General features: G+C 37.4%; 1 protein-coding gene across 3 annotated transcripts in view; it reads right to left on the bottom strand.

Annotated features, from left to right (window-relative positions):
• Positions 1-415: 415 nt before the first annotated feature.
• Positions 416-23,143, bottom strand: part of itprid2 (ITPR interacting domain containing 2) — a 64,780-nt gene continuing 42,052 nt past the window's right edge. For 2 of the 3 annotated variants that reach the window (XM_067444440.1, XM_067444442.1), the window contains 11 exons: positions 15,015-15,694; positions 12,936-12,996; positions 12,135-12,223; positions 9,539-11,089; positions 8,945-9,019; positions 8,675-8,790; positions 6,422-6,569; positions 5,582-5,647; positions 5,074-5,469; positions 3,017-3,145; positions 416-1,292 (listed from right to left, as the gene is read on the bottom strand). In XM_067444440.1, coding sequence (XP_067300541.1) covers positions 3,038-3,145; positions 5,074-5,469; positions 5,582-5,647; positions 6,422-6,569; positions 8,675-8,790; positions 8,945-9,019; positions 9,539-11,089; positions 12,135-12,223; positions 12,936-12,996; positions 15,015-15,694 — 3,290 coding nt within the window. In that variant the 3' untranslated portion in view covers positions 416-1,292; positions 3,017-3,037. The remainder of the gene's footprint in view (positions 1,293-3,016; positions 3,146-5,073; positions 5,470-5,581; positions 5,648-6,421; positions 6,570-8,674; positions 8,791-8,944; positions 9,020-9,538; positions 11,090-12,134; positions 12,224-12,935; positions 12,997-15,014; positions 15,695-23,143) is intronic. The other variant, XM_067444441.1, reaches the window with a different exon arrangement.

Below are 23,143 nucleotides of genomic sequence, written 5' to 3'. Positions count from 1 at the left end.
ACTGTAAATCCAGCCTTCAGAAGTTTATGAGGCGAGGCATACTAGATGGTTTCAACGCAGAAATGTGCAGCACATACTTTTACTGAAATGCTTATATGAACTCTTCTGAGCGTTATTAGAGCTGTAAAAGTGTCTAAATCATCTGGACTACTTTTCAAGGTGGATGAGCGTATGCATTACTAACGTGGAGCTTGCTGCATGCACACAGTCCCTTTCCTGGCATCCTCGCACATCTCGTTCAGAAGGTTTAACGGTTGGGTGTAATTCTAACGAGACAATATTTATAAGCATTTAATTACGTGGTAACCAGGGACATTCAGTATTTTTGTACAGTAATTTGTTCAGTAAAAACCATACAAAAATACAAACACCATCTCCAACAACCCAAACTAAATGATGACTCTGCAAGCATACGTATAAAATAAATAAATCTTTATTAATGATTTGCATTAAAGATTATCCCTCATGCATCCCAGGCGGAAAGGGAACACATCCCCTTAGTTGCACTAAATCAATTAGTATTACAATTCATTTAATCTTAGATAACAACACACAACTCATTCACACTGAGGGAAACTGAAGTTGAACACTTTAAATCCAGAAGACAGCTGATCTGACAGACTATCCTCTGCTGTCTTTAAGAATAAATCAATATTTTAAGAGTGTGCTAGTGTATATATGTGTATAAAGAGAATTTAGTGCTTTTTCTTCTCACAGGACAAAATGTTTACGAACGTGCTCCGAAGGATTAAGTGTTTTATCTATACAGTATGTGATAGACTATCAACAGGGAATGAAGACAGCTGTGTGCATTTTGAGTAGAACAGTAGTTGTGATTGTTAAGTTCAAGTTTGAGAGAAAAAAGTGAAATGTATTGCACAGTTAGTTCCTCACAGAGGCTGAATTAGAAACAAGTCTGATTACAGTAGACATTTTTTGTCCTTGATAGACAAAGACACACTCGCACAGAAAACTTTAGTCACCCACAAGTCTTTTCAACTGCTGCATACATTCGACAAGACCTGCATCACATACTTAAATACATCCCAAAAGATTTATTACATTTCTGTAATATGTACCAGACGGATGCCCTTTGCGGATTCGGACAGTGGAAGATCTCAACCGCTGCAAATGTGGAATCTGGACTTAGCAGATTTGCTGCAACTCGACAGTCCAGAAGCATTAGAGTCTGGAAGGGCTTCACAGACAGAACCAGAAAGAGGTGCTGGGCCGTTCTCAGTGCAAAGCTTTAACCAGTGTTCGTTGCGACTATTTCACAGGATTTACTTCACCTGTAGAAGGAAACAAAACAGTGATGTTAACTGAGAAGACTGTAACCTGCCTACACTGTAAAAAAAATTGGTTGGTTTTTGTTGGTTTAACTTTAAAAAGTAAGTAACCTGGTTGCCTTAAAATTTTGAGTTTATTGAAAATAAAAATTTGAGTTGATACAATGAAGGAAATGTGTTTAATAAATAGAAACTCAAAATATTTTTGTATCTGAACCACATAAAAAATTTGATAAATCATGAAAATAGCACTATTTGGCATGTTTCACTGCATCATCACAAATAAAACACACAATTACCCAATATGCTTACAAAATCTTTTAATAATATTTTGATAAAGGTTGTCGAATCTCAAAAAACTGTCATTGTATTAACTCAAAATTTTAATTTCAATTAACTCAATTTTAAGGCAACCAGGTAACTTTTTTTCTAAATAATTTTTTACAGTGTACTGCCTTCTAACAGTCAAGTCAACTTTATTTATAAAGCACTTTTTACAATGGCGATTTCTTCCAAGCAGCTTCACCGTGTTAACAGGAAAATAATGCAACAGAATTTGATTCGGCTGTACAGTCGTTCTGGAGAAAACGGTGGTCATCCCACTCATTTCAGTTTTCATATAGTGACAATGTGGGCAGCAATTTAGTTGATTTAGTTAATTTAGTTTAGTAATTACATTTATTTTGATATTTTGTATAAAATGTATTAAATAAATGTAATATACCTTTTAAATTATATTAAACAATCTATCAATACATTTTGGTAGAGATTTAATTCTACATACATTTATAATCCACAATCTCTTGCTCATCACAATGCATGTGACGAATATATTTGCAATGGCAAAAACGTTTATCTTTGAAGACATCTAAAATTTTGGATTGATCGCATTATATATATATATATATATATATATATATAAAATGTGATATAATTTATGTGATCCATCATATTTATAGTCAGGTGTGACCTATTTACCAAAAAAAAAAAAAAGAAAACTAAAAAAAAGTTTATATATAGAAACCAGCCAAACTAATATTATACTTCTGAAAAATATGGTTCCGTTACAAATTTTAGTTACTAGAAAACAAGATAAAACAACCAGATTATTAACTGATTATGTTGTAGTCATTGTATGTTCTCCTGTCAGCTTTTGTTTTCAAATGCATTTTTTTTGCATGGTAAATTAAAACCTATGTAGCCCACCAATAAATAAATAAAAAGAAAAAAGTAATTGCGACTTTTTATCTCAGATTTCTGCCTTTTTTTCCTCACAATTGCGAGTTATAAAGTCAGAATAAATAAATATAAAGTCACGATTCTGAGATAAAAAGTTGCAATTACTCTTTAATTTTTTTTATTTAGTGGCGGAAACAGGCTTCCAAAAAACCTGTAGCTTTGCCAAATATTTTTGTCAGATAAATATCAGTAACATTGTGTTTTCTTCTTTCATGTTTAAAATCTAAAATATCTTTTCTTAAATCAAACTTGTATAGCCATTAAAAATTAAAACTGATTTATCCATTGTTGTAAAAAATATATATTTCAAATAAATGCTTAATCGAATGAATGCAGCTTTGCTGAGCACAAGAAACGTCTCTCAAAAACTTTAATAATCATTTAGCATTCGATTCATTTCTAGGAAACGGAAGTATATCTCTTCCTGTTACCAGTTTTCAAGCACTTAACATATCTGTATAGAGCATAATGTGATCCATCAAACAAACCTCCCTCCTCTGTTATGATGCTTACACAGGGGGCTTCCTGGCTGGAAGAGGAGATCTGTGTGGCGACACAGCAGCCAGAAGCTCGTTCACAATCTCCTGCCGGATTTCATCCGCGATGCTTTCTTTAATCTGCGGGACGATACAAAAGAAATGATGTCAGTCTGCATTAAAGGCAGGAAAATCAAACACTAACTATACAGTAAAAAGACCTAAAATGCTGCATCGAGACACAAATCAGTCAATCATTTGAATTATTTATTTGAATTATTTGATGACGCCAATAATATTTGGTGGGGAAAAAAAGATTTTCCAGAATATAAGTCAATTTTTTATTATCTGAATTGTGCTGCGAGTTATATTTCGAAGTTCAATTAACATCAAGTATGCAAAAATGCACAAATTTGTCCCGGATATGAGAGGCACGCAAGATTACGTTTATTTGTATAGCACATTTTCCACATGCCAGCAGTTTCAGTTTCGCTTTAAATACATTTGTTTAGGCCAGCCATTTATAATGAATGTAGTTTATAATAAATGGCACTATAATTTCTGCTTCACATTTTCAGTCCTGACTGCAGTTCAATTTAAAGGATTTATTGTGGGGTAAGAACTAAAATATGTTTAGTGTTAATAATGTTTGTTAATTTTTTGTTTTATTTAACAGTATTTTACATAATTTCTGAATGTAATAATAAAGTGTGACTTGTACACCAATATTTACCTATTTACTAAATATTTGACCTATTTACCAAAAAATACGGTAGTTTGTTACTAGAAAAGTTAAAAAATTGTATTCAGAAAACAGCCAAACTACTATAATACTGCTGAAAAATATAGTTCAGAGACAACTTTTAGTTACTATAACACGTGTAAATCTGTCATACAGCAAACTATGACAATGATATTAAACTATTTGAACAGTCCCCCCCCTTTCATTTTTCTCCATATATGAAATCCCAAGAACTGGCAGTACTGTGAAGTGTCAAATACACATTGACACGGCGATGAGGAACATCAGGTCTTGCCAGGCTGTTACATCACTCCACAGGCCTTGAATTTACTCAGGTGAATAACAAGGAACCAATTCGGTCCAAGTTTCCCTTAGAAGCCTCGGAATTGCTGGACCATCATGGCATTGGCAGACTTGTAAATCAGCCTAAACTGATGCATGATATTTTATGTGCAAATCTGTCAATCATCACACACACCACCAAAAACCATTACAACAACAAAGAACTCACTCAAACGGTGCCAAAGACAGTCAAATAAGCCTTTTACACTTTCTTTTGAGGTGGAGATGGAAACACATGCTGCTTTTTCTGTCAGATATTTATTCTTATTACACGGCTCTCTGAAATTCTTGATTAGTCAGTCGCAACATTTCAAAGTCAGTTAGCCGATTCCCTGTAAGCAACAGTGTATAGTGACCGCTGATACAGGTATCTGAGGCCAGCACTTGTCATGTCTTGTTATCTCTTGTTTCATTCAAATGCAGCTACTTTAAAGGACTGAGATAATAAACAGGAAAGATTTTCAAATCAATGAAAGAGAACTCAATTTAATACTCATAGGACACGCCGTCTGACAACCAGCTAACTGTGCACATGCTTCAGATGGGTGTGCTCAGAAAACCATACATCAGAAGTTAAACTGATATGGCTTTAAAATGCATGCAAATAAAAACTCTCATGATGATGAAGAACTGCAATGTCAAATGAGCGTGGCCGCAATAGAGATGATAATCAAAACCAAACAGATGTTTTGTTAGTCTTTGTTAGAGTATCCGGACCGAGGCACAAACTGTAAAGCTCCGCCATCTTCTGGAAAGTAAGGAGCTGCAACTCATTTGCATTTAAAGATACACACACAAAAACTGCATGCTTTTACTTCCACTCAAAAATGGGCATTTACAACATGGTATTATAAATGGTCCATGGAGCATGAGCTGAAACTTTAGAGACACATTTAGGGGACACCTGCGATATATTACATCTTATATATTATATTACATAAAAAGGGGCATAACAGGCCCCCTTAAAATATATAAGTTCTTTCACCTCCTGTATAAGATGTTGCAGGTCACCATTTACTCTACTTTTACTCCTCCACTCGGTGGGACTGCAGTCCTCCGTCATCCTGCTCTTGCGACCATCCAGTGACGACTCGTCCTCATCTCTGCTGAACTCCAAAGAAGTATTTGTCAGACTCGGCTCCATTTTTTCTGGTGATACAGGCCGAGGAACTTCCATTCCAGGTCGCGGAGGGACGGTGGGTGTGAGGTTGAGGGTGGCCCGGTAAACACTGCCTCTTTGCAGGGAAGGAGAGCAAGACTCGAGTGTTTGGTTGAATCTGCCAGGGCTGGATGCTCTCGATGAGCGGCCTGAACTGGGTGTGGCAGCCTCATATCCCAGCTCAGATTGAAGGTACAATTGCTCCTTCAGGAGGTCCGTCATCTTTACATTCACATGCAATAATATATACAGGGAAAGAGGAATCCGAGAGTAGAATAAGGCATGGAGATGATATCTGATACAGGACATTGAAACATGAGAATAATCCACTCACCGGCTCCATAGCCCGCAGTGCTGAAGAATTCGACAGGCTTTCCATGCTTTGACCTCTCTGCATGCCCTGTGAGACACACATATGTTACTGAAGGGTCAAAAAAATCAACATGCACTACCTTTCAACATTTTATGGTTGGCCATTTTTTAAATGCTTTTGGTCAACAAAGCTGCATTTATTTGATCACAAGTACATTGAAAATTGTAATATTGTGAACTTTTTACAATTAATTTTCTTAATGTATTCCTTTGATGGCAAAGCTGAATTTTCTGCAATTTTCTTTACTCCAGTTTTCAGTCACATGATTAAATTATTCTAATATGCAGAGTTGGTGCTCAGGAAACATTTCTTATTATGATCTATGTTCAAACAGTTGTGCTGTTTAATATTTTTTAAGGAAACTGGGATATATTTGGTGTTTAGGATTTTTTTGATGAACAGAAAGTAAAAAAAAAAAAAAGTTGATCAATTTAATGCATCCTTACTTAAGTAATAATTATTTAATAATAATTAATCTTACTGACCCCCAGAATTTTAACAGTAGTGTATATAAAACATTTCCACATTTTTGTCATTTTATATCATAATAATGGTATGTAATAGTTATTGAAATTCAACTCAGTGATGTTTTATATATTACATAATCACAATGTAATGTCTGTTTATGTTTATTCTAAATATATCAGGTTAGAATTCACATTTAGATTTCACATCCAATCCTAAGGGGTTATAAAATAAAATGAGAAATTTTATTTTATTACCTGCTAACAGAAACTTTAGGTAGAGAATTTAAAGCAGAATTAGGTCTAAGCTAAGGCAGTTGAGGGTGCATGCACTGACCATGTGGTGGCGGTAGAAGCCGCTGTGTTGGGAGCTGCTGCGCATCTCTTCATTCAGAGAGAGCAGGCGATCTTCCAGCTGCAGCTCCAGGTCCTGCAGCTCCTGCCTGACTGCGGTCCGCAGTGTTTGGAGTTGTTCTGCCTCCCGCCTGGAACAACACAGGGTTCAAGATTTTCACAGTTCAGTTTTTATCAGTTCTGCAGACAGTTTGTAAATGCTTGGTAAATTTCCAGTAGAGGTACAGCGGTTATAATTTATTTTTCATTAATGACAAATTATTAGTATGTATGATTTGTTTAAATATTTAGTTTGACGTTAAGTTTATTGCTACATCTACCCTTTCTCTCAATCAAATTGTACAGCTGTTCAGTGCTACGGGAAATTAACATAACTGTAAAAACAGAAATTTGAAATCATAAAGTTTAAAATAAAGGTGGAAAAATGTATTACATTTTATATTTATACAGGTCCTTCTAAAAAAATTTGCATATGTGATAAAAGTTCATTATTTTCCATAATGTAATGATAAAAATGTAACTTTCATATATTTTAGATTCATTGCACACCAACTGAAATATTTCAGGTATTTTATTGTTTTAATACGGATGATTTTGGCATACAGCTCATGAAAACCCAAAATTCCAAAATCATTCTCAAAAAAGTAACTCAAAGATTCTAAAACAATTAGCATATTTCATCCGACCAATAAAAGAAAAGTGTTTTTAATACAAAAAAAAGTCAACCTTCAAATAATTATGTTCAGTTATGCACTCAATACTTGGTCGGGAATCCTTTTGCAGAAATGACTGCTTCAATGCGGCGTGGCATGGAGGCGATCAGCCTGTGGCAATCCTGAGGTGTTATGGAGGCCCAGGATGCTTCGATAGCGGCCTTAAGCTCATCCAGAGTGTTGGGTCTTGCTTCTCTCAACTTTCTCTTCACAATATCCCACAGATTCTCTATGGGGTTCAGGTCAGGAGAGTTGGCAGGCCAATTGAGCACAGTAATACCATGGTCAGTAAACCATTTACCAGTGGTTTTGGCACTGTGAGCAGGTGCCAGGTCGTGCTGAAAAATGAAATCTTCATCTCCATAAAGCTTTTCAGCAGATGGAAGCATGAAGTGCTCCAAAATCTCCTGATAGCTAGCTGCATTGACCCTGCCCTTGATAAAACACAGTGGACCAACACCAGCAGCTGACATGGCACCCCAGACCATCACTGACTGTGGGTACTTGACACTGGACTTCAGGCATTTTGGCATTTCCTTCTCCCCAGTCTTCCTCCAGACTCTGGCACCTTGATTTCCGAATGACACGCAAAATTAGTAGCAAAAAAAGTACTTTGGACCGCTGAGCAACAGTCCAGTGCTGCTTCTCTGTAGCCCAAAAGTGTCTTGACTGGGTGAATTCGGCACCTGTAGCCCATTTCCTGCACACGCCTGTGCACGGTGGCTCTGGATGTTTCTACTCCAGACTCAGTCCACTGCTTCCGCAGGTCCCCCGAGGTCTGGAATCGGTCCTTCTCCACAATCTTCCTCAGGGTCCGGTCACCTCTTCTCATTGTGCAGCGTTTTTTGCCACACTTTTTCCTTCCCACATACTTCCCACTGAGGTGCCTTGATACAGCACTCTGGGAACAGCCTATTCGTTCAGAAATTTCTTTCTGTGTCTTACCCTCTAGCTTGAGGGTGTCAATGATGGCCTTCTGGACAGCAGTCAGGTCGGCAGACTTACCAATGATTGCGGTTTTGAGTAATGAACCAGGCTGGGAGTTTTTAAAAGCCTCAGGAATCTTTTGCAGGTGTTTAGAGTTAATTAGTTGATTCAGATGATTAGGTTAATAGCTAATTTAGAGAACCTTTTCATGATATGCTCATATTTTTAGATAGGAATTTTGGGTTTTCATGAGCTGTATGCCAAAATCATCAGTATTAAAACAATAAAAGACCTGAAATATTTCAGTTGGTGTGCAATGAATCTAAAATATATGAAAGTTAAATTTGTATCATTACATTATGGAAAATAATAAACTTTTATCACATATGCAAATTTTTTGAGAAGGACCTGTATATTTAAAAAAAAAAACAGACTCCCTTGGCCCCCTGGTGGCCCTCCGGCACAAAACTACTGATACAAAAAAGCAGTTTTTTGGCTTTCAAGACCAGAACATTTCACAGTGTGAGAGATTTGGGCAAAAGGAGCGTGGAGGGTGAAGATCTTTACCCTTTGTGGCTTGTGATTCTGTTTCTCACCTCTCATCTGGACTAAGATGCTGGTAGACCATCGACTGTTGTCTCATGAGAGCTAGTTCCAGATCCATCATTTGAGTCCGGAAGACGTTCAAACTCCTGCGCCGCATCTGGAGCTCCTATTAGGGACATGAATAATGGGTTAAAGACTACTCAAAAACGATTGCACAAGCTATAGGATCGTCTCAATTTCATAACAGGCTTCTACTGATGCAACTCATGTTATGAAAATGAACTATCATGTGACTGCTTCCTCTTTGGGAAATGATGTACCTCATAAAGCAATTGGACAGAGTGTGGTGTACTGATCCTGTCAATGGGTGTGTCCCCTCCATGCACAGATGAGCTCTGCCAACAAAACCACAGACCAGTTATAACTTATGAGTCACGCAGGAAATACATGTCTAAACTGAGCCCAGGATAATGCAGCATGCTGACTCGGCTGATTATTTGCATTTAGGGTGGGATTCATATGAAACCGGAACACACTTCCTTGTTCCACTTTATGTATATATAAAACTTTGGGTTAAACAAAACTCTTATTACAGGTCACAGGCTACATACATTCACACCACGCACGCACGCACGCACGCACGCACGCACGCACGCACGCACACACACAGGCTACCTCTTCACACAGGGGCCTTTAGATATTGATGTTCTTTCTTCTCTAGACTTGTTTGGGACATATCCCATTGTGTTTTTATTACTTGATATTTCCTAATCACTGTCAAGTCCAGCCCATGATAGTGTACACCATAAAACTGTGTATACCTCTGCCTTAGTCACAAACAATAAAAAAAAAAAAAATACATCATGGTAGGTCATGCAATATACAAGTATAAAAATAATTTTGGCTGTTTTCACCTGACCAAGGTTCTGCATTGTCCCACGGATATCATGGAGAACCCTCCTGAGCTGCATCTCTGTGCTGCCCATCACAGGGGTGGGTGCCGGAGGAGTCCCAAAGGAGAAAGGGTAGGGGGGAGAAGGATAATATGGATGACTGTAGGGGGCACCGTGGTGATGAGAGGAGTTTTCGTTGTATCCCAAAGTGTAGGGGGCACTGTGGGACTGCGCAAGAGGGACGTTAGTTTGGTATGGGTTGTTGTGGATGTTCATTGAGGGGCTGTAGGGAGCTCCCTGAGAAACGTTATAAAGTGAACTGAATGGGTTGTATGGTGTGCTGTGTGGATGCGCATAATGTATATTGTAATGGGGTGTAAAGGGCGCCCCATGTGGTGGAGTAAATGTATTGCTCTGAAGAGGCTGAGGACAAGGTGAGCTCTGCGGTTGTGGGAAGGGAGTATGGTGGGGAAGTCTGGTAGGGTATGAGAAGTTGTAGGCCACTCCATGTTGTGGAGAGTAAAAGGACCCATGAGGAGGAGGATGAGGAAGAGGGTGGGCCGGACCTGTATAATAAGAAAGGTTTGGGACACTACATGTGCTCCAGGTTGGACCTTCACCCAGGGGCCTTGGGGGCCAGTCGTTAGGGACGCTATAAAGCGAGCTGGAAGAGCGAGTCAGATGTTGAGGTATATTGAGATGGTGTGGTGGTGGTGTTCCCCTATCCATCTTTGATTTATCTGCTGGAGCAGAATTCTGGAGCATAGGCGCATTATCAACTTCATCTTCTTCCATGATGGAATCCACTTCTTCCCTGTCACTGCGATTCTCCTCGTCGTAGCGGTATGTGTACGAGGGTGGGGTACAGTGTTTGACCGAACCCTTTCCGAGTTGGATGCGCATGGAGGTGACCACTCGAGACGGGCTGAGCGAAGACGTTGGGAGGGAGCTGGATCTCCTTAAAGGATTCCTCTCCAAACTTTCCCTCAGCATGTCCTTGTCCCTTACCCATACTCGGCCAGGACGTTCCTCGTCCATTGAGGATGACATTTGATGGGCTGTGTGGAGGGCCTTCTGCCTCCTTTGAGCCGTGGGGTGGCATTGCTCAAGATCCAAAAACTCTGACCCAAAGGATGAATGTAGATCTTTAGGAGAGTCTGGACCCATGACCAAATCAGGCTGAGAGAGGCTACCTTCATGAGTTACATCCGAGATGGAATCTGTTGTAGCATCTGCAATCACACTTAAATCCACTTTTGGAGAGTCTGTGGTGGGTTCTTGCAGGGTGTTGAAACCAGACTCGACTATGGAAGCCCTATCAGAGTCAGGAGAAAGTAGTGGTCCATTAGTGCTAATATTGTCAGAGTTTGGATTGGGAATCTGGAGGCTGGGGATCTCAGGGATTTCTCGGTTGGCTTCACTCTGGCTACATGTGCCTCTGGGCAGAGAATGGGCTTCCTCGCCCAGCAATCTTTCAAAGTTGGGGTACTCCAACGCTACTGGCGTGCTGACTTCTCCTGCATGCGATGTCACTGTAGTTTCACTGTCACAGCTGTCTGAGCTGTCTTGCACCTAATAAAATAGAAAAGTTCCATTATTCAATGAAGGACTGGCTCTTCGGAGAATTGATGTTGAAATTTAGTCACTTTGTAGTTTTATAGCCTTTAAACACCATTTATGTTTTGTGAATTTCCCTGAGAATGCAAATTTCACAATTTTAAGTTCTGGTGCATCTAAAAGGGGACATTTTCAAGATTTAGAGGGCTTTTCAGTAGAAAGGCAGTGGTTGAAAAAGAAACCTGTTTGGAGCAAAAACTGTCTGGTTCCAATGGATGGCTGGATAGCCGGTACATCTCTACTAAAAAGCCCTTAACATTTTTTGTTAGTTTTATTTTGCCCAATTTCTGTTCCGGACTTGTACACAAAATGCAATCATTTCCCAAAATGTCATTATTTTTTTGTAGAAATATTACATCTATAAACAGGACATTGTCAATGGCTAGAGATAGACATAATGAACACTGATGCAAAGAGAACAGACACACTAGCAAAGGAAATACTGTACAGGCACAACAAACTCACTGCGATGCTTGAAATATTGGAAGCAACATATAAATATTGACTTGAGGGCAGGGGTTTATATGAATGGATCTCTGAAGGGAGCTGTCTTCAGCTGTCTTTTCTAGAGAGTAACAGTATTTATAAGCGGAGTGCTGATTTGTGTACAGCGGTAAACAGGTAAAAATGCTATATCACCAGTGTTTCATAAGCGCCACCTACTGTCACAGAGTGAATTTGCCTTTTATTTAGTACATCTCTGTTTGTTTTGTGAATGGTTGCATGTTTAATGTAGCGTCATTTCACAAAGTTAAAGTCAGACCATTCTGCTTTTGCTTTAAATCTTATTAAACAATCAAAAACTACTCATGCTACATGTGTGTAACACTCACTCACTCACTCACTCACTCACTCACTCACTCACTCACTCACTCACTCCCTCTCTCTCTCTCTCTGTGCAAACATAAACATAGGTCTGACAAACATGGGTCCGAGGAGGATTACACTTGATATTCATAGATTGTTGAGAGCCCAGATGGTTATGCCCACACTCGCGTACCTTCAGGTGATTACCCGAACCGTCTGCGGATGGGTCCTCTGCAAACCCACTGCTGTCAGACTGCTGGCTGACTGTCCTCAATAGCCGCTCTGTAGGAGACACAACATGATTGAGTCATTTCCCAGCAGTAGATTACACAAATTTAAAGCCAATTTATCAATCACACTTTTTTTTTTAGTTTTGAGGCTTAGATCTCATTATTTAAGTTCAGTGTGGTGAACTGTAAATTTGCCACATATTTTTATGTTTTCCTATCACTTTTTCAATAATACTAACAAGTTTGGGGATTCACAATTTTAAGGCATTCACTTAAAACTTGTTTCAATACAAGTTAAGTTTTGGTTGCACAATTTTGCTGAACTTTCCAGAACATTCTTCTGCATACACGAATAGTGCAAATTTATTAAATTCTACCACACGAGGGCAGACTTGCTCCATACTGTGACTAAAAGACATGCTCCTTAGGGCTGGAATATAGGACAGTATGATAACGCATAACAGTTGTGTTGAGTGTTTGAATTGTTTTTTTTTTTTTACTGTTTTCTTCCAGAGAAAGACAACTTGATATGATCACACAGTCGTTGCGTTTTTAGCCGGAATTAGTCTGACAGCATTTTTATGAATTAAATGTTTTGCCTAAGGCAGCAATCTAAATCTTATACATTGCATTGGCATGTTGCAAACAATACCATTGCAAAAGCAACTATTTTGAATGCTTCAAAATTGCATATAGCCTTTGACACGCATACAAATTCAGTTTCCTGGTAGCGTGACTGATAATCACAGCCAGTCCAAACTCACCGCTGCCATCTCGAGACATGCCGCCAGGACCAGGAAGAGCTTCATCCTCATTACTCTGCAACTGCAAAGAAATAGATTATTACCATTCTGGCAGATTACAACACAGCAGTACTCAAATGGTGCTGCTCATGAGCCACTGTTAGAAAATGTGCAATGACCAAGGGCCAGCGTAAAAGTACTGGGTGGTTTTTGACAGACAGATAGTCACACCCCAAACTCACACAATTGGTCAAGCCAGTGTCGCTATACCATACCGTGTCGGGATGCTCAAACAAACAGAGCTATAAGAGACTATTCTATCATCATTTACTCACCCTCATGTTGGTTCAAACCTGTAAGACTTACAACGCTAGCTTCCAAACAACATTGGACCTATTGACTTTCATTGTTTGGACAAACTACAGACATTTTTCAAACTACTATCTTTTGTGTTTCAAAGAAGAAAGAAAGTCATACAGGTTTGGAATGACATGAGTCAGTAAATGAAGACAGAATTTTCACTTTTAGGGGAACTATCCCTTTAAATTGGAAAACACTTCAACAATCTTTTCAAGCATGCAAAATAAAATGCATTTTTAGGTAATATTCAGGTACAGAAACTGCAATCAAATGTAAAATAACAGTGCACTTTATAAATAGAATATACATTACAAATATAGTTACAAAATGTATTCAGTCAAAAACAACAAGTGAATTTTCTCTTTGTCTTTCTTTTATGGATATGTCAGCAGGAAAATTAAGCTGCTGTCTCTTTATCCTGCTTGGATCTAATATACTGTTACACGTGTTTTCTTTGTCAAATGTTTACGTTCACTTAAGACATAACCGACTGTGTTTATGAGAATATTTGACATTTTTTTGTTCAAGTGTTAAAAGGACGCAGACGAGAACTCTAATGTATGAGAGGTGGATTTCTGTGCATGCGTTTTGGATGTGTGCGCAACACAGAAAACCATGCACGGGTCTTCATGCGCTTGAAAGTCATATTAAAACGCACAAAAAAGGACTCGATAAGAGGAATCAAAATCTTAATTTTATAACAAGTATCCGATTCCCGACCTTAAAGGGTTAATTCACCCGAAAATGAAGTTGATGTCATTAACGACTCACCCTAATGTCATTCCACACCCGTAAGACCTCCGTTCATCTTCAGAACACAGTTTAAGATATTTTATATTTAGTCTGAGAGCGTATGCAAGTGTATGCACACTATACTGTCCATGTCCAGAAAGGGAATAAAAACATCATCAAAGTAGTCCATATGTGACATCAGTTAGTTAGTTAGAATCTCTTGAAGCATCAAAAATACATTTTGGTCCAAAAATAACACAACTACTACTTTATTCAGCATTGTCTTCTCTTTCGTGTTTGTTTTCAAACCTCAAATAAAGATTCATACGGTCATGAATCAGCGGGTCAAACTGCTGAAATCATGTGACATGATTGAAAACAAACGCAGAAGAGAAGACAATTCTGAATAAAGTCTTAGTTTTTGCTATTTTTGGACCAAAATGTATTTTCGATGCTTCAAGAGATTCTAACTAACTAACTGATGTCACATATGGACTACTTTGATGATGTTTTTATTCCCTTTCTGGACATGGACAGTATAGTGTGCATACACTTTCGGACTAAATATAAAATATCTTAACCTGTGTTCTGAAGATGAACGGAGGTCTTACGGGTGTGGAACAACATTAGGTTGAGTCATTAATGACATCAATTTCATTTTTGGGTGAACTAACCCTTTAAGTTTTTGATTCCAGAATTGGAATCGATTTTCGATTCCCAACCCTAAGCATCACTGGTGAACATTTTCTGCTATTAGGAATCAGTATCGTGCTCCAACATAATTAAAGGCAAAACCATAATCCCCAGAACATCCTCCAAGCGCTTCATGTTCCCAACTTATTTTTGGCTTGAAGTGTCATGACCCTCTTCTGTTTTTACAACAAAACGCACACACACACACACACAAAAACTTTAGGAGAAGCTTGGAGATGATTGTCAGCGTGAGAACTGGACAAGGGAAAGCAGGGAGGATTGTTTTGGTAAAGTGGAAGCGAGAGGGAACTGTACCTCCTCCATTTCGAAGGAGTCTCTGGGCTGGCTGAGCAGGTGGGCTATGTGTGGGTTGGGCAGCAGGTTGGATGGTTCTTTATCGTGGGTGGAAGTGATGGTGTCCTGGCGTCCATGCTCCTTGAGCTCTGACTCTGTCATATGCTCATTCTCGTCAGACGCCCGAATGATGCTCACCAGGACCGGGGAAAGTGGTGTGTCTTTGTCCAGAGCTGGAGACGAAGTGGAGTGATCCCCATTTGTTAACGTCGAGTCCTTGGCCAGAGGTTCTGGGATGTCTCTGTTGAGTGAGGCCTCCGAGATATTTTGCTGGGCCTCCTCGGTCACTGTTGCCAGAGATGAATCTTTTTTCCTAAAGACTTTCTGCTGTGGCTTGTGCTCGGTATCAGTCAGCCCGTCCCGTCCTTCAGAGTTCACACTCTCTGCGTTGTCAGCATCAGTTGCTGAAGGCTGTTTGGCTGCTCCTTCCGGGCCCGGGGCCATCAGGTTCTGTCTCGTGATGTTCCGTTTTAGAATTTTGGCCGCATTCAGAGCGGAGTTATTCCTTTTTAACGGAGAAGGTGCTTTAACCTCTATGTCGCCGCTGCCGATTTTCTCCATGGGTCTTCCGGACACCTGGGAGTAGATCTCTGTGAAAACGTTTGCCACCGTAGCCAATACTTCTGTTTGACGGAATCGACCTACAGAAAAAGGATAGCAACATTTAAATGATTTACTCAAGAACAAAAGGGAGAAACTTCAGAAATGAAAACAATAGAAAACATTTCCTACACCTGCTATAGTCAAAAAAATAAAAGTTGTACATTAATATAATAATAAATTGTAGTGTATTTTTTAATAGTAAAGTGCAATTAAAAATTGATTGTAATTTATAATATAATAAATAAAATAAAATAAGTATAATAATACATGTAACTTAAGTATTGGATTGATGAAATTAAATTTCAATAATTAAATCAAAATTTAAAAAATGAATTAAAAATAAATGAATAGCTGACAAATTAAGTAATCTCTGAAACAGTCAAAATGCATCGTAAATTAGACTGAATTGACTACAGAAGTCAACATTCTGAATCATGAACAGATTATTGTGTCAGACTCAAAATAAGTAAAAAATTGTTTCCGTCTTAGACTGTTTTTTTATTGTAAGGTTTATTAAACTCAAAGCACTGTAATTACTTATTTGTTCATATGGAGTGTATATTTTCTGAAAAAAAACAAAAAACAAAAAAACAATACAATATAATAATAATAATAATAAAATTAAAAAAAAAGACAGGGCCTCCCAATGCAAAAACAAGATCCATTCAGCTTTTGTTCGACGGTTTTGTGTCTATGTTTTTTAATTTTTTATCAACATCATGCTTGTCATTATGGCTGACATAAAGGAAAAGGATTTGACAATACTGAAGGCATGTAATGGAATGATAACAAGTGATAACAAGCCAGTGATGCATGTTGCTCAGAAATCAATAGTCTTCATTTATCTCATGCGATGCAGCCAGGCAGGCTGAGTCAGCGCTCAGGAACGGCTCGCAGGACATGCGCCAGAAAAAGAAAAGAGGAACAGAGAGTGTGGTTTTCTGTGAAAGAGGGACCAGCACGTCCGATTCGAGATCACTGTCCCCATTGGAGGAGCATTTACAGAGGAAGAAGCAAGTTATGTAAGACATTGGAGAACAAGTCCACAAAACACCCCACAGTAATGTGTCTGCTTGAATAAACATTCATTTCCACTTATTGGTCAAAATGGCCACCGAATGAGGTATTATGAGCATAAACAGTTGATTAATCTAGGTGGCATTAAATAAGAGGAGCGTCACAATACAGAACAGGCCAAAAGTATGGACACAAGAAGAAGTTTCTTCTGCTCATCAAGCCTGCATTTATTTGATCAAAAATAAAAATATATATATTTTTAAATATTGTGATATATTATTACAATTTCAAATATTTGGTTCTTAATTTATTATACTTTAAATTATCATTTATTTCTGTGATGCAAAGCTGAAGTTTCAGGATCATTACTCCAGTCTTCAGTGTCACTTGATTGTTCAGAAATCATTCTAATATGAGGATTCATTATGAGTGTTGGAAACAGTTCTGCTGCCTAATATAGTTGATGAATAAAAAGTTCAAAAGAACTGCTTTTATTCAAAATAAAAACATATTTTCAAAGAATATAAATCTCCTTTACCATATTTTTTTTCAATTGAATACAATTATGGATTTATTTAAAAAAAAAGAAAGAACAAAAATGACTGACCCCAAATTACTGACCAGTAGTGTATACTGTTGTTACAAAAGATTTCTATTTTTAAAACATTTGCTTTTTCTTTATTTTATTTTTTTTTACTTTTCATTCATCAAAAGTATTATAAAAAAGTTTTCTCCAGGAAAAAAAATGGTGTTTGGGGTGTTAAATGTGTGTTATTTTGGCAAGGTTGCCTGCTAAAATTCCCACTCATGGGTCTATATCACATTATAATCGCTTCAACCCGCGAAACATAGAAAACAACCCATGGAAAAATTGTGAATAATAACTTATTATTAAGATAATAACTATGTTTAACAATTACTTATTCAAGTAATCTAAAAATAATAATAATCCAAATGTTTATTTAAAAGAATTTACACAAGTTAGATTCTTTGTTAATATTTATATTAATTTTTATTAGTTAATGTGATTCTTTTTTTTTATATTAGCACCATCAAATGGAATTGATATCTGTTTGAAAGCACATTAATAAATACAACTACCTTCTCAACAAAACAAAAAAACTTTTCAAAAATTATATTAAATATGAATAAAAATATAATATAAAATTAAAGCTGCGAGCAGCGATGACGGGCCCAAGCCGGTGGCACCGCCACCCCGGTGGCATCAGCTTAACTGTGCACAGCAGGCCAATAGGCATTTAATATGGGAAAAAATAAATAAAGGGACTATGTCAAAGTCATTTGAATTCACCTCATTAACTGCAGCAACTGGTGCTGCTATGACCAGGAACCACAACAGTCACATCTCTGAGATCAATTACATTTTATTCATTAATTTTATGTCAGATGATGTCAAATGTCAATTTCAAAATGAGTGCAGAATACTTTTCAAATGCTGAAGTTGTATTATCCTTACACTTCTCTTTATGTGTTTTTGACCTACCGTAAATTGTGATTGTTCACCAGTCTTATGCTACAAAAAGCATGCTTGTTTTTATTTCAATATGTGTGGCATTCAATATTTTTTTTTAAATATAAATAAATAAATTAATTAATTAAGCCAAATCACAGAGACCGCAACAATGATTTTAATATCAGTGTCAGGTAAGAGTAATATGCGTGCATATAATTTAAGGAAGTTTATTATAAACAGCCACTTTTATAAAATCATGTGAAATTTAATTTTTTAATCCATTTGAATTCTATCAATAAATAATTAGTTTAAAGAGGTGTTATACGTGATCTTTGCAAACACAGCACATGAACTTCTTTAAAGCCCATGTTACAGAAAACAATTAAAAGTATTAGGATATCACTTTCAATTATGTGCAAATGTATTTTTTGCAGCTCAAAATATTGTAAGTTCAGAAGACCAGTGTTATATATATATAATACATTTTTTTTTAACTTATTTTTCACAATAAAGTGATAGATATTGCTGATAGCAATTATGATATGAAAGGGTTAAATTATGAAAAAACAAGAGACAAGGTGACACAGACAGAGTGAGAGAGACCCCCTCCACACACACACACACACACACACACACACACACACACACACACACACACACACACAGAGAGTGATCCTGAGAGAGGGAGAGTGAGGGGGAGGGGGAATGACAGACACAAAATCTAAACAGTGAGAGAACATTGTTTTTATTTCACTGTCTGAAAACACTGTTTTAATATATCAACAATATAGTTTTATCTTCAAAACAGTGTTCTCTAGGACATATCCCACCTGGTTACTAAATAATGCTACACTCCAACCTTCTGGTTATTCTATATTTAGTTATTTTATATTTATATTTAAACAAAAGGCATTAATCTTCTCATTTTTTAAGTTACACACACTACTTTTTTTCTTTTTTTTAAAGACAATTAAATGTGTTTTTTTTTCTTTTGTTAGTAGTGTTTTTTTATATTTATATTTTTTTATTAATAATTATTTGTATTAACACAATTATTTAACTAATTATATAAAACAATATTGTCAATGCCCTACAAATAAACTGGTTTTATACATTATTTTTTTTATTCAAACCCAGAATAAAATGTTTTATGCTTTATTGCAGGCCAAAGCACAGCATTGAGAGGTAATCTTTTTAGACAGAAGAGTGGCTCACACACACACACACACACACACACACACACACACACACACACACACACACACACACACACACACACACACACACACACTGTAGAAATCAGTGACACGTGTCCCCATGAGTCTGTGTGCATTCAGGTTGAAGTCCCCACCAGGCTAGAAAAAAGAACACACACACACACACACACACACACACACACAGTAGTAATGCTGAAGTATGCTGCAGGCAACTCTTATCAGTTAAGCCCATCCACCATCCCCCATCCGCAACACACACACACCCACCCACAAACACACACACATACACACACACTCATGTCTGGTTCACTATCTTTCTGGGGACTCATAGACGTAATGGTTTTTATGCTGTACAAACCATATATTCTGTCATCCTACACTGCTCCTGCCCCTAAACCTACCCATCACACAAAACTTTCTTCAAAAGAACTCATTCTATATGATTTATTAGCTTTTGTACCCATTGGGAAGTCCCCATGAGTCTGTGTGCATTCAGGTTTAAGTCCCCACCAGGCTAGAAAACCATTCACACACACACACAGAGGCAAGGTTTTTTGCTTGAAAACTTATACAATATTGCCCTCTACTGGTCATTTAAGGGAGTGCATAAGTGTTGAAAAAACAGGGGGAAAAAAACAGAAAAACAGCCAGTGTGATATAGAGAATAACCAGCAGGTGGGAGTATAGCCTTATTTATGAACCAGGCACTTGTGTTCTTATTTTGTGTTTTTTAGGCTTTTGCTACGGGAACACCGTTTGAGATATCCAATAACCGTTCGCATTTTAGCATCTTCTGTATATTTACTTCATGTTGTCCGAGTTTGGAGAAGATTGAATGAATCGCTTTTGAGGAGAAGGTAAAAACTAAGAGCTCGCTTTCCACTTCTTGTTATCTTCCAACCAAATTATCTGACTTCCTGTTGGTCAGAGCTAATGACTGTAAATTAGAAAGTTGTCCGGCTCGAAATGTACAATATATATACCGAGTTTGGTGACTGCAGATAAAACTAACCCTCCTCTTTGGACAAAAGTGACACTTCCTGCTGCCAGTTGGTGGCGCTATAACTTTGACTCACAAAAGTCATATCCATGTGATCGGCCTCTTACAACGAACACACAGCTGAAGTTTCATCAAAATGAATTAATGAATGCAGAAGTTATAACACACTTCCTGTTTCCCTTTTCTCGCCATAAATTCGTCTCTTTGCCACGGCCAAACCGTTTGAGATATCAAAAATTCGCTTGCAATTTAGCATCTTCAGTGTCTTGACTTCATGCTGACTGAGATTGGTGCTGATCGGGTGAATCGTCTAGGAGGAGTATCGCAAATTCCACAGCATGCGTTTTCCGAACAACCCATAATAGCTCACTTCCTGTTGGGCTGACGCATAACTTAGAGCACGAAAGTTGTTCGGCCCGATGAGGTCTATATGTGTACCGAGTTTCATATATGTACGTGCAAGTGTGTTTGATTTATAGACCACGTTTTCAGAGCCCACTTTAGGGGGCGCTGTCGAGCCCCCCTGCCACGCCCGGGTCCCAGCCTCAGCCCGGCCCTGATGGCCGCGCATTCTGATGCGTGTGCAAAGTTTCAAGAGTTTTCGAGCATGGGAAGGGCCCCAAAAATGCCCAAATAGTCGGGTTAAAATAATAATAATAATAATAATAATAATAATAATAATAATAATAATAATAATAATAATCCTTAGAAGAACAATAGGGCTCTGCGCCCTTTCAGGGCTTGGGCCCTAAATATTATTAAGTGTATAGGCTCCTTCAGCAAATAAACTAATAAAAAAAATGTTTAGTTAAAGTAGGTTATAGATTCTGTGTTACCATCAAATACAATTGCAATCGGTTTGAAAACATACAATAATAAAAGAATAAAAATGGCACGACTTATGAATATAACGATAGATAGAACGACAGACAGAAACACACACACACATATCATTATTTCGTAGTACGGCTGGGTGATAAACAATATCATTTTGAGATTGCCATAAAATTTGCTTTGATAACGATAAACTCTGGATATTTGTACTCGATATGGATTAATTTAACAGCCTATCACACAGCAGAAATAAATGTGGCAACAGCCAGTTACTGCATGTCGCTAAAAAGTGATTTCTGCAGGTCTGAGTGAATAGCTGGGCGGTTTCATCTGACACACACATACGCACACGCAAACACACACACGCAAACACACACTGTTTTCAGCATCTGCTGTCTCGATATATACAGATATGACCACATGAACATCTCCAGAGCTGCTTTGAGAGTTACTTCACAAGCATTTTCAAATTTCCTTTCTAAAGAATTGTGCTCGGTTCTTTAGTGATTTTATATCACTATTTATATTGTGTTTTCCTGCAATAAAAAAGGGGGAAAAATATATGATATGCCGAACGAAAAAAAAACACCCATCCCTATATATTAGTATATAAGACTTAATTGTAAAGTCATATCAGAGCTTTTTGTGAGAAACTAAAAATGAAAGAATTCAATCATTTTAATCATGATTTACTAACCCTCAAGCCATCCTAGCTGTATATGACTTTCTTCTTTCACAATCAGAATTATATGGAAAAAAATACCACCAGACCGTCTTCTGTATATTTAACTTGCGATGAAAGGTGTCCAACGTCATCGTCGCACTAGTTGCACTTTATCCGTTGAATACGGAAGGTGGTCTGATGAATATTTTAATTTATAATGTTGTAAATATGGATATTTTTCTTACAAAACCCATCAATATTGGGTCAAACTTTATTAAGTCTTTCCAGCCACAGAATTTTCCATTATTTCTGAGAAAATGCTTCCTGGCCAAAAACTGAATTTTCCGTATTTCCGTGTTTTCACTGTTAGACGCTAGGGGGTGCTATTACGCATTTTCTGAAGGAGTACTGAATCTCCTGAGCAAAACACATGCATTATGGAAAATAACGTGATCATTAAGATTAAACAGACTATAAATCAAAACTGCCTAATGTTAGTGAATGAAATGTGGACATAGGACGAGCTACAGGACTGTGACATCATTAGGGCTGTTGATGGACTCGATCTACTCCATCTGTGTTTGATCATCGCTCCGAATCTGATCTGGACGTATTCGATCACAAAAACGGGATTTTCTCTGCTTTTTATTCACAATGTAACTTTTTTTTATGACACATACCCAATATTTAAGTGTTGATAAAAATAAAAAATGAAGAATGCATGAAGCTAGAATGGCGGGGAAAGAGTTAACCTCCTGGAGTGGAGGTATTTTTAGGGATGGATGGATGCACTTTTTTGAGCTTCAACTCAATGAGCCCGTCACTGCTATAATAAAGCATAAAAACATCAGGATATTTGTTAATATGACTTTGATTGGGATCATCAGAAAGAAGAAATGTATAATACATAGGATGTCTTGAGGTTGAGTTCATTTTAAAGTGAACTAATCCATCAGACATTATTCACTTTTTAATGCAGTTACCGGCTTTTATGGTTCTTTTCTTGGTTTGGAATGAGTGAGGAAATAACTGGTATTTAACTTTTTTGTTAACACTTTAGTATGTGTAACACATTCACTATTAACTATGACTTTTGCCTCAATAAACTCCTAATTTACTGCTTATTAATAGTTAGTAAGGTCTGTTTTTTTTAGCATTTAAGTTTAGGTATTGGGTAGGATTAAGGAATGCAGAATAAGGCATTAATATGTGCTTTATAAGTACTAATAAACAGCCAATATCCAAGTAATATGCATGCTAATAAGCAACTAGTAAATAGTT

Source organism: Pseudorasbora parva, chromosome 5 (assembly GCF_024679245.1).
Source record: "Pseudorasbora parva isolate DD20220531a chromosome 5, ASM2467924v1, whole genome shotgun sequence".
NCBI lineage: Eukaryota > Metazoa > Chordata > Actinopteri > Cypriniformes > Gobionidae > Pseudorasbora > Pseudorasbora parva.
The sequence above is the reverse complement of the archived record's forward strand: the minus strand, read 5'-3'. Positions and strand labels throughout refer to the sequence as shown.